Raw genomic sequence first — 17,942 nt, 5'->3', positions numbered from 1 at the left:
GAAGGAATAAGAGCTGTAGTCTGCTGGTCCAATACACCATGACTTTCAGGCTGAATAAACCTGCAATTGGCCGTATCTGCAGCTGGCTTTCTACTCCAAAGTGCATCAGCCAGGGGAGAGGAAGCAGGAATATGTTTGTTTTGAGAAGTTCAGCCAGCCTGAATTTTGAGGAGACTGTTACACTCTACTCATATGCTATAATTTGAAGAGACAAATCTATAAGATTTCTTGTTGGAAAGGACAGCACTTTTTAATTTTTTTCTGATTTTAAAGTCTCTGCTAGACAGCTTTTCCCCTTCTCACCAAAACACATGGCCGACATGTTTCTGGACAGATATTGGAGTCAGTGAATCAGTCTTTAACTTGCCATTTGGCTTCTCCTGCTTTTTTTGTTTTTCTAAAAAAAAACCCAAACAACCAACCCAGAATACTGGCTCCTCCCCATTAAATAAAATAAAACAATCCCCAAAGCCCCTCTAGTAATATTGAGGCCAGGGAATGCTGCCTTAGCCCAGGATGTCAGCAACCATGGTCAAAAGATGATTCTGGAAGACATCCAAAAATAAACACTGAGAAAGAGAAGCAACTGGGGTTTTCTGTTTGTTTGTTTAGTGTTAGTACTCTTTTTTAAAACAAAAGAGTCACTAATTGAGAGGAAGAAAATCTCATGCTGATTATTAAATCCTCTGGGCCTGGTGAAATATGGAGATTTTTCCACTAGATGTTTTTTACATTTGCCTGTATTTCCATGAGGCATGTGAGAAACTAAAGTCTCACTTAAAAATAACAGCTAGTAAGAAATTCCATAGATGAAAAGAAGAAAAGAGTTTGATTCACTGAAGAGCTCATAAAAAAAAGGACCCAGGAACTGGGAATAATAAGAAAAAAGCAGTGCGAGATGAGGACTTTCCTTCTTCACAAATGTACGTGAGGAACAGAATTACATTCACTAAACAGCAAAAGAGCTTTTCCACATCCCCTACTCAGCTTATTCTTGCTGACAGAAATGCCACAGAAACATTGCATTTCAGACACAGAAGATTTTGCTGATTATGTCCTTAAGATCAGCTCACAGGGGCTTGTATAGTGCCAGCTTTATGAAAAGTTCTGGTTTTCCTATGAAACGTGACAAATGCTAATTAACTGAGCTTTGCATCTGCCTTCAGGGGCTTTGAACAGAGTTTTGCCATCTCTGTACCCTTGCTGCACAGTCTCTAAAAACTAAACAAAAATTCTTTCCATCCCATCATATGACAGAGCCACAGGATGCTTTCTGGCATTTGCTGGTTGTCACCACTGAAGAAAACAGAGGCAACAAGGCCTTGGGTAACCTGAATTGTATTCTACTTAAAAAGAAAACCAAAATGGTTCGAAGTTGAATAATTGAATCACCTATTCCTGTAATGAAATTTGTCATAAGGTGAATGTGAAGTGAAGATTCCGTTTTGATCCTGAAAGGTTTTTGTTTCTGGTAGTCCTTCTGTAGGGAGCAGATAACTGGATACAGTTATCCAGATAACAGTATGTAAGTCTTGCTGCTTGGATTATCAACATGTATCAGAGAATACATCAAAACTTCAAAACAAGCTGAATTTTTGTCCTCAGTACTACAAAAGCCACCAATGAAAAGTGAGCATTAGCCAGCTTGTACCACTGAGAACCAACACAAGACTCAGTACAGCTCTCTAACCAGTCTGGAATATCTGTAGAATGGGTGGTCTCTGATGCATGGAGTCATCACAGCTGCTGTAGAATATCTACAGGAATTACACAATTTTCTGTTATTTCTGATTTTTTTTTCTTTCAGCTGTGCAAAAGTTCTATTTTAGTTTAATTTCTCCTAAAATCTGTAGCATTTTTTCATATGGGAACTTTTAGCCTAATTAACTGAGATCTCTCAGGCTCTGAGTATTTAAGACTGAATATCCAACTGATTGGCTAGGGAAATGTTTTATTCTGGCAGTGGTCACTCCAATTGTTTTGTTTGTTGTTGACTTCATCCTACCTCCTGTCACTAGGAAGCTCTTCCCAAGAAATCAGGGGTGCTACTCTATTTACAACAGCCTTTGAAAATATCCTGTTGAATTTTATTGTATGAAATATGCCCAGGCATGTCACTGTTTGCCAGCTAAGTTATCTTCTCCCACAGTGAATGCTTTAGGTTTAATACATCACATTCCTGCCCTATAGGGTAGATCCAGCCAAGCTACTTTAAACAAACCAACTCCAGTTCCAGTAGCAGTTTTGCTGCAGGATTACAGAGATCAGTAATTTGCTTCTTGGGTGGATTTTCAGCTTATGCCGAGACATGTGTTATAGCAGCTAGACTGCTGGAAACCATGCAGGCTGCTGCTGGCATGAATGATAGAAGAGACTGTGAAAGATTTGTTGATTAAAAATGAAAGTCTGTAAATACAATTCTGTCCCTGCAGCATATTTTATGAGACTGAACCAAACCTTTACAAGACCAGGAGAGCAAAGTAAGGTTAAAACCACTTAGTCTGTCTTCTCAAGTGGATGTGTTCCCATCTTTAAAGTGAGATAAAAGTTGTTTCCCTCTTCCTGTTCTCGTTCTTTGGTTTAATGTCATTTTTCTTCAAGTGCCAGGAAAATAAATAAAAAAATTACAAAATAAATAAAAAATACATCTTCTTAGGAAGCAGAACTATATTAATCATATTTTTAAGTCTGCTGAAGTAAGAATGAACAAGAAAGGGCGCTAGCTTCCAGCACTAGCTGGAACAGCTTTCGCAAAGTTAGGCCTTAATCTTAATGCACAAAAAATTGCAGTATGAGACAATCCAGATAAAATTCAGAGCACGGTCATCAGCACTGAAGTAACTGGTTGTCATCTACTGGGAAATACTCTAGGTAGCCTGCTACTTTTAGAGGCAGGAGTCAGCTATTGAAAGAAAATAGTAAAAATTAAGCTCTCTGATAATTAGAAGAATCTAACCTTGTAATGTGGATCAGGCATTATTAAATGGGATAATGGGTACAGATCAAGAAGAAAGGTTCTAGAACAAGTAGCAGCACTGGAAGATTTCCTGTGTTTCCACCAAGAATGTAATTAGGAGAGCTGTGTTCAGATGTGGTAAAATAAGACTATTGACTTAGAGATTGTTGGAAGGTTCTTTCCCTCTTTTTGGGACTGAAAGTAAGAGAACAATTCTATCATCAAACTGCTTTTAGTCTTCAGGGTGTATGTCTATCTTATGTGAGCTGAATGGGAAATAACAAAATACTTGGTTTCTGATCTAAGGGGAATTTTTCCAACTGACTTTAAAGAAAGCTGACCACTAAGGTCCTTTACATACAGCTTGTTCCTTTTTGTCCTTATGTGCTTTCAGTACAGCAAACCTGGATGAAGGCTCTTGTTAGGAACTGCATGACGACTATAGATCCAATTTGTTCTATAATTTCACCTACCTAATCAAGACTAGGTGTAAAGCTCTTGAACAAGAGTGTGCAGCACTCAGCTGCTGACTACTTTAGGGATTAGTTTGTAACTTCACAGGTAACAGTATAAGCAGATAGTAATTCGGTCTTTCCTCTCCCTTAGTCTTCATTTTCTTCAGTCCAGAGTACAACCTTAAGCTTTTCTAGTGGTCATCCCCTTTCATAGTTATTTTTAGCCCTTTCTTTCCTACTAGTATTGTCTTGGGTGACCAAGAAATATACAGGATAATTCTGTCAGGTGCATCACGAGAATGACAAGAAATCAAACGTACGTGTCTTTGCTTTATCACTACAGGACTTGGCTTTCACAAAAGTTGACTTGGTGCCTGCCTGCTATAGAATTAAAGACACATAAAATACTGTGCTTAAGTAAATTAAAAAGCACCTTTTTCTTAGACTGGAACAGTGCTTTCACGAGCAAGCGTTGGAGTGGATTGTCACATTTTTACAATATTCTCCAGGCTTTACAGAGAATTGGCTTTATCTGAGATATGTCTTGCTTATTGCTGCAAAGATTTCACACCTTTAACGTACCTGTTATCAGACTAAGTTTTCTGTATAGCTGAGTTCAGAGCTGTTAGTTACCTTTGATTCAATTCAAACACCCAGCTGGAGATCACAGATCAAGCCTATTGTTATTTCAGATTTGTTTATAGTAAGTTTTAAAAATGAGGATTTGAGTTTCATGCTGTGCTTAGCATCCTCTAAAGTGTAGGCATATGTTCTCCGTGGCCTAAAATGCTATCACATGATTTACTTTTGTCCTAATTCCATAATTACTTTAGTAACAGGAACAGATCCTCTTGAGTTTCCTAAATCTTCTCCTAATTACCTTGTTGCAGGCAAGACTCCAATGGCTACATACTATCCATCTGAGGGATTTCTCATTACTGCCTCTACACCACATTCTACAGAATTTAGTGGAGTTCAGTGGAATTTGTACTGATATAAATGAGGCCAGACTTTGGACCAGTTTAATTCTTAGAACTGTTTATTTTCTGCTGAAAAAAATGGCACATACTATGAAATTGTCTTTAAAAGCTTAGAATGCCATTGAAACAGAAAAAAAGGTTTGCCTCTGCACAAAACTTTAATCATTATCTAGACAACCCTGAATTTTCAGTGTTTATTCTTCTTATTATTGCCTCCCTCCTCAGTTAAAACCTTTTATTGAAAGACCTTAATAACGATCTACAAATGACCATTTGTCTTGGAACACAGGCTTTTGTTAGTGTATTGGAAACCTGATACACTATGAAGGGAGCATAAATAATCTTTCCTCTATATTGATACGGTCCTTTTACTGTTTTCTCATCACTTCTTTAAGCACCACAGCCTTTCTTTTCATGGAGTAGATGTGTTTACACAAGATGAAAGTACTCACTTTTTGGATGCCTTAAAAAGCCTCTGACCTCCTTAAAGTTGTATTAGCTTACGCTGGATCAAACCTGAAAGAAATAAAATCAATTCAGTAAATACCCACAGAGGACAGCGGGGTGAGAAAAGGCCTAACCATGAATCTCTGCACATGTAGGTTAACATAAAAGCACAGTGACTGGTTAAAGGATTTGCTTACTATTCAGAGTCTGCTGTGGAAGGATATAAGGCTAGATGCACATTGTTATTACAGGAAGAAAGTTCACTGGGTAAGAAATATTCCTCAATGGAGTAAACGAGAGGCTGACTGTGGGAATAACTGGGTTGTATGGAATGGAGCTTACAGTTAAGCTTTATTTCAGACAGACATTTTTGAGCCCACAGTTGGCAGTGATTCATGCTACAGAACAATGACCTTATTTGTAACATCAGTATTTTGGGAAGGCAAGGCTGAGAGATAGTGAAAAGTGTTGTCTTTTCCTCTACAGACATAAAACTGCATGCATTCCATCAGTTTAGCAATTATGAATTTAATGATTAATCATTAAATTTAATGATTAATTACAACTTTGTAAACACGCACACTGCACAGTTTTCTTCTGGTATTTTTTATCCCCCAAAGGCAAGATGAAACAAATACCATCACTAACGCCTTGCACTGGCCTTACTCTGCTGGATCTCCAACAAAGGACATTCTTTGCAGCTTTGTCAATCATTTGTTTTAAGTGTGCCAAAAAAATCTGAAAAGTATCAAAAGCTTTGCATGTACTTTATGGCCACATACTCTTTCATGTTATACTCTGCTAGGTGGGCTTCATATTTGCTAGCCCATTCTAGCCTCTGAGCTTACAGCACAGCAGATTTATTGAGTTCAGCAGAAGATGAGGTCCAGCCATTTTGATAGATGAGCTGTGTAACGTTAAGGAAGTGCATCCATGGGGTTAGTGAGAGACTTCCTGCTCCTCCCAGATTCCAGCCTCCCTCTTGTTCTGGTGCTACTCTGCTCTTTCAGCTCTGCCTTTACCCTAGATCCATTCCAGGTACTTTACTGGCTATTCAGCTTGTTATCATAGACTGTGGGCACCATTTCTCAGTACCATTTCTCAGGTGTAAATAATGGCTCAGACGTAATTGTACCCACCTTCCACTTGGCACCTTCCTCAGAAGGTCCTCTACTTTGATACCCTTCTTATCCACCCTGATGAACACAGTCTCACCACTCTGTATTTCCCGCCCAGTTACAGAAACCTGTCATTACTCATTAACAGTCAGAACATTTCTTTTTTACTTCACAAATCAAGGAAACTGTAGTTTCTCCCATTCTTTTAAGCCTGAAGTCAGATTATTAATAATTTGCAAAGTCTCAAAAGGAGTGGAAATATACTGGATTGTATTAGGGAAAGGCTAATGCCTCGAAATCCTATAGTCTAGGAGATGTTTATACATCAGAGAAAAACATCTTTTATAGTAATGTTTTGATTTAATCAAGAACAAAACTGTGCATTAGTAATGAGTAGTGTAATAATAAAAATAACCTTTTGTCATGGAATGACAAAAGACAAAATGTTTCAGTCTGACAGTGAAAGTCAGAAGTATATCAACTGAAATTGTCTCTCTGTCTGAAAGCCTTCTAGTTGTAGTGTGCTGTGAAATTACATGGTTAATTTATGACTCAGAAGAGTAGAAGCCTGGAAGGACAAGGATAAGTGCAGAATACACGGGAAGTTTAATCTAGTTTACAATTTCTAGTGGGAGGTGTCCCTGCCCATGGCAGGGGGGCTGGAACTGGATGATGTTTAAGGTCCTTTCCAACCCAAACCATTGTATGTGATAGAATGGTCACTGCCAGTACACAGCTTGAGTTGCTGCAGTGGGGAACCTACAGGTAGACTATCCTATTGAATTAATTTTTAAAAGAAATGCTCAGTTTCTCTTCATACTGACTTGTGTGAAGATCTTTTTAAATTCTCTTGTTTGGGCTCTGAAAAACAGACCTAAGTTACCAGAGAAGACTTCTATGTTGAGAGTTTAAAAGTAAGTCCAAAGCAACCACCCAATTCTGTTTCTCCCCCAGAGGTCAGAGTCAGAGCCTGCATTGGAAACAGGAATCGGTACTGAGCAGAGATCTGAATTCCATTTTCATTTGTATAAGGGATTCTGTGTTTGGAGGGGAGATCAGTTTCCTGGGAGGCTCTCACCAGCATGCAGTATTGAACTCCACAAGGACTGGCAGGAACAAAAGCATCACATGCTTAAACAGCTGTGTTATTCTCTCACATTAATTTTCCTTTTTTTTTAAATCTAAACCAACATCCTGTATGGAGAGATCATGTTTATTGGCGAACTGTCCTCTATGTAGAAAGTTACAAAAGCACTGAAGTCCAGTAGCTTGGACTTGTAATTGACTGTCCTTAAAGGGGCTGTTTTCTGTTTTGTAAGAAATGATGTTTTGATATCTCAATTCATGGAATTTGTACAGAAACTTGAAATTAAATTATACCATAGATAATTTCTATACTAAAAAGCCCCCATCATCTGATTTTGCTATTTCAGGTTCACGCTCAGCTATTTGTAACATGAATACATTAGGAAAAAAACAGGCTTAAATTCCTTTTATCCAAAGGTCAACCAAGTGAATACCTGTCATGATCATTTATTATCTTCCATACATATGTCTAGAAATAGAATCCAATGACAGACTTCTAACAATGATCTAATGACTTCATTTTGAATATGCCAGGTTGTTGGTGTGGCTCAAGCAATCAATAAGAAATCTGGAATTGGTGGAACTTTCACTGAACAAGATGAAAAGGTACAAAAGCTGGACATTTATGTCTCTTCTGTTTTCATAGGGGAATGGGGCTGGACATGTTATAACTTTGCACACTGATCAGAAATTTTAAAATTATTAAACACCTCTGAAAAATGTAAAAATTCCTGGTAATACTGCAAATTCCCTTTTTTTTTTTTTTTTTAAATGAAATCATGAAAAATGTGGATGTGAAATAGTTAAACTTCCAGATCAGCATGGTATCTCTCAAGCATCTCTGAAAAACAGGCTTCTACTGCTGAAATGCATTGTAAAACAGTTTCATAACTTTTAATAGACATTTTTTATTAATTGATTCTGAGTCTCCTGACATCCCCAACAAACATATTTTGAATATTAAAATTTGAGTCGTGGTTCTTTTTTGAATGCTGTATCACTTATCAATATAGCAATTGCAGGATGAGAAAAGGCTTGGGATAAATTATGAACAGTTTATGAGGTAATCAGTAGAGCAGACAGCACCTGGATTCCTAATTCTCACACTGCAGCTTGGAAACAACACTGTTTGCTTCCCAAACACTTCCAGACTTCACATTCAGACTGGTAAAGCAAAAACCAGGCTGTACTCAGGCTGAAGAAGTTGACTTAACCTTCAGCAATAAAAAAATAATACTGAGTATCTACAGGATACCAGCATTAATCCTGTTCCGAAGCGGGGTTGGGGGGAGGGGATGTGGTTTTGCTATTTTAGCACAATTTTATTTCCATTTTCCAAGAGACTGAATTCCCCACAATATAAGGCTGATTGTCTGCATTCAGGTTTTCTAGATAAAGTATATATTGCTGTAAAATGAGTTGATTCCTCTGAACTGCTTTTTATATCAATCCTGGTTGATTCCTCTGAACTGCTTTTTGTATCAATCCTGCTCTTAACAGGATAAACTGTGAAGATCATTCATGTAAAAATCACAGAAGAGGTTCTTGAGGAAATAGCAAATTATGAGTAACTGGAAAAAAACCCCAAAACCTGAATGTGTGGTTGCCAAAAGTAACTTAAGAATATCAATTAATACTTCATAGTGAAAACAGAAAATTGCAGTAGTTTATCTTTGAATAAAGTTAAGATGCTGTGAGACATTGTCTTCATGAGGTGTTGATGCTCATTTGTCTTCAGGACTTTGCTGCGTATTTGGCATTTTGTGGAATTGTTCTTCACAACGCTCAATTGTATGAGACATCTCTGCTTGAGAACAGGCGTAATCAGGTATGGTCAACAGGTTTGTCCCGAGTATACAGAATTTACGATGGTTAGTTAGTAATCAATGCCTGCTTCTGATAGATCTCATATGAAATATGTCCTTGGCTATTCTTAATTACTCTAATTGAATGCTGTCTATCTCTGATGAAGCTCTTAAGTAAGTGCACTGAGGAGTAGCTGAGCACCTCCCAGGTTGGGCTGTGAGAAGTGGACTGTCTAGGGGAAGAAAGTAAAGCTACATGTCAGAAGATTCATTCCATGTGGCTCACTGTATATATTATACAAACAGAGCTGTACATACTCCAGCAATTTCAGTTAGAATTGTCCCTGCAGAACAGTAGAGGCTCTTCTAGTCTTCTACAACTATAAATAGTCACTAGCCTTATTTTCAGTAATGATAGATGGAAAACTGAATTTCCTTCTAAATAATGTAGCTGGATTTATAACTGGTGGGTAATTAGTGTCATGGCCTTTGTGAGTGAACACATCTGCCATGAAAAGTGTGAAAACTTTTTGGAGAATCAACTAGGCAGCAATTGTTTTAGAAAATTTTTGGTAGCTCTGAGTTCCCAAGTGACCGCTAGTGTCTGCAAACTGGTACAATTCTGGATGATCTTTTCAAATTGGTTCCATGCTTCTTGTTGGAGGGTGGGGGGTGAGTAAAGGAATATAATACGAGCACATCTGAGCAGCTAAGTCCTTCAGCAGCAGCTTTGAAATACAGCAGGCTGCATCTCAATGATGTTTTCACCAAATGAGTTCATTAGGTTCTGTTAGAATTACAAGAGATAGTAATTGTGTTCAAAAGTCTTATGAAATGTAAATACCGCTTTTTAGAATACACACATAAATCATAGGAAACTATTAGGTTTCCTATGGACAAATAACTGTGGGTTGTCCGGATTTCTCAGGTTTCATTTGATGAACTGTTAATACCTAAATCTGTTCTGTCTCTCTGACTGAAACCATCAGATAGCTAACTTCCATCCAAAGTGTCAAACTGGCTATTATTTACTGTTACTTTGCAATCTCTGTGAGAGCCAAAACTTCATTTTGGTTGCAGACGTACATGTTGACTTCCTTGATTCAGGGAACATGAGAAGAACCAAAGACAGTAGTAATGATAATTATTGCTTAAGTCACAACCAGTCAAAATTTCACAGAAGACCTTTTCCTCAGGTGCTTCTTGATCTTGCCAGCCTGATTTTTGAAGAGCAGCAGTCCTTGGAAGTAATTCTGAAGAAGATAGCTGCCACTATAATATCCTTCATGCAAGTGCAGAGGTGCACCATCTTCATCGTGGACGAAGATTGCACTGTGAGTATGTTTTTTTTGTCTACAAGCTGAAGTGCTTATTCCTTGGGAGCAGTGTGAGCTTCCCTCCATTCTGACTAAATTCCATTTCAAGCCTCTAGTATGTTCTGTTGCCTTTTTGTCCTCACCTTTTATGGCATTTACTCAGGTTAGGTGTTGGCTTGGGAGCCTTCAGTCTTTCTCTAGGCCAGACTGCAATTTTATGCAGCCATTTTGCATTATCTGAGGGTAAACTATGGCAACAATCTTGAATATTGAACTCTTGCATAACTCATTTGCTTGGCTACTGCTGCAGGACAGAAAAAAGGCAAAGGCTGGGAGAAGAACAGCGTGACCTTTGCTTCCTGTGCAGAATGAGTTTTGACTTTTTATTTCTTGAGTATATCTAAGCAGGGATTATCTAAACAGAATCATGGTCTGTCCCAACATCCTGGCTTACTGAAGCAAAGCACGACTCCTTTCCAGTCTGCCCACCTGTATCTCCTTCCTATTGAAAATTAGCTGCAGAACAAGGAGCAGGAGATGCTGTTGCATTCCTCAGTCTAGTACTGGCATTCCTACATTTACCTTGGCTACTCGTTATAGATACGGGTGTACTAAGATCTGGAAGCAAGGGAGCATTTCGAGGTTCTGTAGCAGAGAAATAACACATAGATCATCTGCCAAAATCCCATCTCTCTCTGTATTTAGAAGAGTCACTCCTGACACACAAGAATACAGAAGAGGAATTCACATAATTTTTGTATTCGCATATTAACACTGTCCTTGCAAGTTAGATAAACTCCAACACCTAGTTTGCAGTCTGTAGTTTCAATGTTTAATACAAAGAGAATCTAATCTCCCTCTGCCTTCTAGGCTTCTGTTAAAAAAAGCTGCATTGAAAGCTACACAGAGATCAATCAATAAGTTTACAAGGTTTTGATATCCTCACCTGTCCAAGCAAAGCAGAACAGAATGAATGTTAAAATAAAGCAGTTCTGTGCTGACACATAGATTTGGCACAGCTTGAAAATATTGGCATTTCTTCTTAGAGTGATCATTAGAGATTCAAGACACTTCAATAGTATGTAAAATTGTATCAAGAGATATCCTTGTGGTAGGATCCTGTATGCTTGCTGCTAGATATGAGATGAAGTCCAGTAATTTTACACTTGTCTTTATTATGGAATTGGTTTTGGTAACTGCAACAAGCTTTCCATGAATACTGCTGTTCTAACTTACGATAACCTTATACACCTGTATATTAAAATATCCTCGTGGTGTTTCAGGACTCATTTGCTAGTGTGTTTCACATGGAAGCTGAGGAATTAGAAGATGCAGCTGAAAATCTGAAGAGGTAAATCAGTGAATTCAAAATTCTGTTCATCCCAGGAGAATGCTGAAGAAACTATGCTTTTAGTATTCTGTTTTCATAATCGCAGACCTTATTTCCACTGGGTACCATGTGTTACTGCTATATTTATAGAGCAGGTTTTGCCTTGAAACGTACATAGAAAAACTCTGTTGCCTTAAAAAGGTCACACTGAGAAGAGTAGGAGAGTAGAGCATGACCTCTTCACTTGGTCGGGTTGAAGTACATAGTTGTATCGCAAGGCTAAGCTATGGAAATGTGAGAAGTAAAAATCTAAGTTGATGAGCTGCTCTAAAACTGATCTCTAAGAAAGCTGCATAAATGACTGTTGTAGAGGAATTCACGTTCGTAGATACTAATCTTATTTATGATTTTAAGCAATTATTTTAATAATTATTCTTATTTCATAAATAGGGAAGCTGTCTCAAAGAACAGGACTGACTAAATCAAGAATGAAGTCCTACAGTTTTTACTTTCAGTCGTCTTTGAGAAACCACTAAGAAGTTCAGCTGGAAGGAAGGGCAAGATGCAGAAATAGTTGGAATTAAAATATCAAGATTAAATAGTTTCCAAATTAGTCTGAACCTCTGTATTGAAGTTTGAAAATTACTCTCTATTACCATTCTGTTAGTAAAACCAATGGTTTCAAATAATGTCAGAGGAGTGAGACACAGTTGTATATAAAATGCATTACTACGGACACAGTGTACAGAGAGAAAATGGAGATTTCTGTACCTCCTTGATAATTTTTGCAGTGAACGTTTTTATATTAAATATAATTCCATATATTAGAAAATTATGTCAAAAGTGTATGGCTTGAGCAACTAAAACTGTTGAGCCATATTATCATAGAATCATAGAATAACCAGGTTGGAAGTGACCCACCGGATCATCGAGTCCAACCATTCCTATCAAACACTAACCCATGCCCCTTAGCACCTCGTCCACCCGTGCCTTAAACACCTCCAGGGAAGGTGACTCAACCCCCTCCCTGGGCAGCCTCTGCCAGTGCCCAGTGACGCCTTCTGTGAAAAATATTTTCCTAATGTCCAGGCTAAACCTCCCCTGGTGGAGCTTGAGGCCATTCCCTCTCATCCTGTCCCCTGTCACTTAGAAGAAGAGGCCAGCACCCTCCTCTCTACAACCTCCTTTCAGGAAGTTGAAGAGGGCGATATGCATTACTGGTTCTGGAAAAATAACTATGAATGAAAATCACCACTATACTTTCTAAAGACCACAGGAGGAGTCAGGACTCCTTTGTACTGTAAGCTGTACCACAAATGTATCTTTTGTGTCAGAACTCCTGCTGTGCTTGAAGGGCACAATTTTGGGCAATAGCAGAAATATAATGACATGGATTAGATGGGAACTATTAGTTTACATAATAAGATTTCAGGTTTATTATGTAATCGAAGACCCTGAATCAAAGCCCAGATCAGAGTGGTTTTCAGAATTGTGGGGCATTGCCTTCTATAGCAAAGTTTGTGAAATAACAGAAGAATAATTCCCTTCCTCCAGCACTGCGAATGTCCTTACACCAGAAGGATAACTAAAGTCAAACCGAATGCTGGAGGGAAACTACAGCAGGTTGATAGGAATAGGTTTATTATTAGGACATGTGTCCTCCTCCAAAGCACGCAAAGTGTCTGAGAGAATTGAAATGCCTTTAAAAAATACACCATGGCTAAAAAAAGTAGGAGATGGTGGATTCTGTAAAGATATTTTATGTCCTGATTTGGAATAAACAGTTCTATTTCAGTAACTGAATCCCCACGTGCAGCTAATTGTGCTTTTACTTATAGAACAAATCTGGTATTAATTTAGAAGCAGAAAATTCACAAATGTTACCTGCTGCACACCATTCCAAGAATATGTGAAGTTCATCCAGTATCGATTTTTCAAGTGCGGCAGACTTGTGGATGGAGTTCGTTTCGAAAAAGTTCTGTTTATTTCAGTATAAACCAAGTTGTTCATTGTTTATCCTTTGTTTGCATAAATGTACTGATCTAATTATTTCTTAAGTTTGGTGTTCAGTGTTAACATTGTTGAATGTTAAAGAAATTGTGGAATGTATAAAGCAATCCATTCTGGATTAGGATACAGGATTTGAACTCCACTTAATTATATATCTACTGGATATATCCTTTCCTCATACAGGAAAGATATTACAGTTACCTGTTTTGCATAATTAAATGACTCATTTTCATACTAAGCTCATCATAATAATGTTGTTTCCTTCAGGGACCATGATACCAACAAAATCAATTATATGTATGCTCAGTATGTCAAGAATACGATGGAGCCTCTCAACATCCCAGATGTCTGCAGAGACAGACGATTTCCCTGGACAGTACGTAAAATAAGCTTAGATTTGAAATTCTGAAATGGAAAATGTTTTTTTGTTTATATTTTTCAAACCTTTTTTTTGTTTTCTTATTATTATTTCTATTAATGGCCACAATTAGAACTACACAAACACAAAGGAAAGTGCATTTGCTTGATAAAATTCCTTATCAGTGAAGACATGGTACAATATTCACACAGTGAGCCAGGTGGCCAGGGGAGGCATTTATCCCTATGGCCATTATTAAAAACCTTAACATTAACTTGATAATAAATAGACAGCACAATGTGGAGAGGTTGCACTAGGTTGTATGGAAAACATTTAAGTGAAGAACAGCTGGAGATGTATCCACAGTAATCCTCCGCAGTTTATTGTGAGTATTGGGAGGCTCTCAGGTGTTCCTTCCCTTTTACCCTCTCCTTTCCCTTCTCATTCTGGCAATGAATAATGTTACAGATGCAAGTTCTTTGCTGTTATGGAGAAGGAACAACTTCACTTTTCTGGAGGAGCTTCTGCTTCACACTTCAAGTGTGAGTTTGTGGTGTGTTGTACTACTGAATGCACAGATGCTGGAGAGCTAGGAAGGGAGGTCACTTAGCAAGACTCAGGTTACAGTCAGGTTGCCTTCAAAGTCATAATCAACAAAAATCAAACTTGTAACTCTGTATTTTCCTGTCAAAGCAGAAATTAGAGAGATGCCTACTGCTTTTATTATATTTAAGCCTGTTGGCGAGAGGCCCTCCAAGAGAGGGTAATAAGGAGCGGAGTTGTTATGATCACCAGATAGCTTTCTACCAAACCTTTTGTTCCGAGATGCGCATTGAAAAGGCCAGAAAATACAGTGTTCGATGTGATTGTTCCAGTCAGTGGAAAGAATGAGCAGGCCCATGGTTGGGGAGCTGATTTACTTCCCTTGTTGTCTATGCAAGGTTTCACAGATGTTCTGGAGTGGGTTTCCCTACAGAACTATGTAATGCAGGAATTGAGTGCTCTCCACTTTGGAGTACAGGGCCCAGAGCTATCTTTACTGCAGAAGGGGAAGTAAAGATGGAATTGGACAGATATACCGCATTAAATCAATAAAGAAAGAAGTAGTTATTTTGAAGACACTTTAAAATAAAATTAATACCTTGAGTCATCCAAAAAACTGTTTGAGACTGGTTTTTCGCTTTGTGAGTAGCGTTAAAGTTCTCTTGCATTTTTCCCTGGAACCTAGATGCCTTAAATCTAACGCACGTAAAAGAAACTCATCAAAAGAAAATAATAGTTCTGCTAGAAGGAGTTTTCTATAAAGTTTTTCAACACACAGTGGCTGCATCTCCACCGCTGTGTAGGAGCAGTCTCAAGGCAGGGCAGTAGGCTAAGTATTTTGAAGTCTGAAGAACCCTGACATGAGGGAAATCCCAGGTGTACCTAGCGCCCTAGAAACCCTGGCTAGACTCTTTCTTTGGATGACATTCAACAGCATCCTTACTCACCTTATGAAAGTAACTTTGTGCTTTCTAAATAATTTGGTGTTTGATCAAATTAATTGAAGACCAGTACTTAGGTGCTGACATGAGACAGAACGACAATTTGGGTTTATTTTGTGGAAGAGCTGCGATGTTGCCTGCCTCAGGTTCAGGCCACTTAAAAGAACAGTATGGAAGCCAAATGCTAAGCATCAGCAGTCATGTGGACATCATCTTCCCTGAACAAATAAAGTTAGTGCAGTGGAGACAAAGCTGAAGTATCTACAAGACTCCTTAAAGGCATTTAAGCCTGTTTTTGCTTAATCTCTTTCCTGTTCATTAATACCGGGTCACGCATTTTTATTAACTGCTGTGCACTGTGGTCTTATCTCCAATCCAGTCCAGTGTGACTTTCTGTGCATTGGAACTTTACCATGAAACAAACAGCGGGTTCTCCTCAGGGTAGCCATAAACCCATTTTCACACAAGCTTAACTTTGTGTTTCTCAGCTGCCCTTGCTGGAGAGATCTAGGGAGGGATGCTGAGTCTTACAGCCTTTTTTACAGCTGATTTCACAGGTATGTAACAGTTCAGAAAACAGCAAATCCTATTCTTGAGTTATTCTGTATTCCCCCTTGATAATGGGCTACTATTAAGTAGTAGTACTTAAGTTCCTCGAGTTATGTAAAGTACTGGGCATGATGTAATCCTTTAATGTTTTCTTTAAGGAATCACATCTCCTCTCGCCACTTGTAAGCACTGAAGTGTTAGTGTGTTGTCCTGCAAAGCAACTGTCTACATTCCTGGCACAGCACCAGGCAGCGGAGCCACAATAGCAAAACCAACCCTAAAATAACATTTTTATCTGAAATATTAGTGTGTACCCAATTTTTTTGTCACATGCAATTAGAGATTGGACTGAATGTACTTCTCAGCAACTGCCACATTATTCCAGGAGCAGTCAGAGCAGAACGATGTGCTTTCCTCACCAGGTATTTGAAAAAGATGCATTGTCTTTTTGTTCCACCTCTCCACCCCCCAAATGAATACAATTTCCTTTTCTTGGAGCATGAGACTTGACAAAAGCTATTTGCAAGACTGCAGAATGTTGACCTAGGTGGTGGTAGTTTTCCCACCTGTTGTTTTTTGGATCATAATTTGGTCTCCACCAAGCCCCCTTTCATTGTGTAGGTGGATTAATCAAGGCATCTCAAACAAACCAAAAGCATTTATGAAAATTTTGGTGCCACCAAAAAAATGCACAGTTAGCTTAATGTCAGGTAGTTACTCTTGTTATATGACATGCTGCTTACATTGCCACATTGCAAGTGAGCGGATACGCTGGAAAGGGAGGGGAGGGTCAGTTCTTTTCACAGGTTATCACCTGAAGAGAGTAAAAACATGTCCTAAAGCCCATCTGATCTCTTTTCAGCTGCACTGAGTGGAAAGTTGTCATTTTCATGAAGCCGTACCTTCTAATGAAAGAACCTACTAGAAAATTAGCACATTTCTAGCACAATTGCACAAGTCACTCCTACTCAATGAAGATTGTCATCATTGCCTGAAGTATTAGTCACCAAAGCTTGTATCAGATGTGATGTTTATTATACCGTCCAGCCAAAGATGTGCAAGCTCCTCAAAGAAGTGATTCCTTTGTTGAAGGAGTACGCAAGCCAAGAATAGTTGTAGACTCCAGCTCTACGGCATTTTCACTTCAACTATTTCAACACTGGTCTTTAAAATAGTAACTGTATTTTTTTGTTTGTTTTAACAGAATGACAGTGCAGAGAATGTAAATCAACGCATGAAGAGTCTGCTGTGTACACCAATAAAAAATGGTAAAAAGAATAAAGTGATAGGTAGGTATCTTTACAAAAAATAGTTTTATACATTTCCTGGGAATGTTTCTGTGATCCACAGTGAAATCTCAGCAACACGGAATTTCAGCCCAGGAGAAGAAATCCTTAATTATCAGGTTTTCAACTAATAAGTCCACTGCAGCGTTGACTGTAAATTGCTCACCTAATAAGCTACCAAGTATCTACAACACTTTTGTGATACTTCATGATTTTTATGCATTTGAAAGTTTTCTGTGAGTAAAATTATTTTCATTGTTTCCTGTTCAGAGTCCTCTACCACTCTTGCTTGTGTAGATCTTTCAAATGTAAAAGGAAGAGTTGTAAATTAGTAAATAAGCTCTTTCAGCCTGGGCAGTCTGTAGTGCTGGGCTCTTAGGGAACAGTGGTGGCATGTGGAAAGGCAAGCTGAACTGCACAGATGTTGGCAGTTTATTCAAATGAGACTCAGCTATGAAAAGATTTATACATTAGATGGCCAGTGGCTCTGCTGCGAATTGGAGGTACCTGGTTCTGTGTATGGATTACATCGGGAGCCCATGGTCCTATCGTAAGACTCGTTTAAGTGTCTAAAGCTACTCAGTGTAAATATCTCTGACGCATCTCCTTTGCTTCTTCTAGAACTACTTTTCTACTATTTTAAAGAGTGGCCATAGTACCGCTGGGTTCCTGGGGTAACATTGTTGTGCCAGGGAAGGTTTAGATTGGATATTAGGAAAGAATTCTTCACTGAAAGAGCAGTGAAGCAGTGGCACAGGCTGC

At 38.5% G+C, this 17,942-nt stretch overlaps 1 protein-coding gene and 1 long non-coding RNA gene across 3 annotated transcripts in view; one reads left to right on the top strand and one right to left on the bottom strand.

Moving 5' to 3' along the window:
• LOC138719766 (uncharacterized) overlaps nucleotides 1-17,942 on the bottom strand; it is a 73,257-nt gene that overhangs the window by 23,847 nt on the left and 31,468 nt on the right. The window contains exon 3 of the long non-coding RNA XR_011337290.1: nucleotides 4,844-4,907. This is a non-coding gene — a long non-coding RNA (uncharacterized lncRNA). The remainder of the gene's footprint in view (nucleotides 1-4,843; nucleotides 4,908-17,942) is intronic.
• PDE5A (phosphodiesterase 5A) overlaps nucleotides 1-17,942 on the top strand; it is a 62,203-nt gene that overhangs the window by 16,634 nt on the left and 27,627 nt on the right. For both annotated transcript variants that reach the window (XM_069855162.1, XM_069855161.1), the window contains exons 4-9: nucleotides 7,577-7,648; nucleotides 8,781-8,870; nucleotides 10,044-10,181; nucleotides 11,447-11,514; nucleotides 13,771-13,879; nucleotides 17,099-17,183. In XM_069855162.1, the coding sequence (XP_069711263.1) occupies nucleotides 7,577-7,648; nucleotides 8,781-8,870; nucleotides 10,044-10,181; nucleotides 11,447-11,514; nucleotides 13,771-13,879; nucleotides 17,099-17,183 (562 nt within the window). The remainder of the gene's footprint in view (nucleotides 1-7,576; nucleotides 7,649-8,780; nucleotides 8,871-10,043; nucleotides 10,182-11,446; nucleotides 11,515-13,770; nucleotides 13,880-17,098; nucleotides 17,184-17,942) is intronic.

Source organism: Phaenicophaeus curvirostris, chromosome 4 (genome assembly GCF_032191515.1).
Source record: "Phaenicophaeus curvirostris isolate KB17595 chromosome 4, BPBGC_Pcur_1.0, whole genome shotgun sequence".
NCBI lineage: Eukaryota > Metazoa > Chordata > Aves > Cuculiformes > Cuculidae > Phaenicophaeus > Phaenicophaeus curvirostris.
The sequence above is the reverse complement of the archived record's forward strand: the minus strand, read 5'-3'. Positions and strand labels throughout refer to the sequence as shown.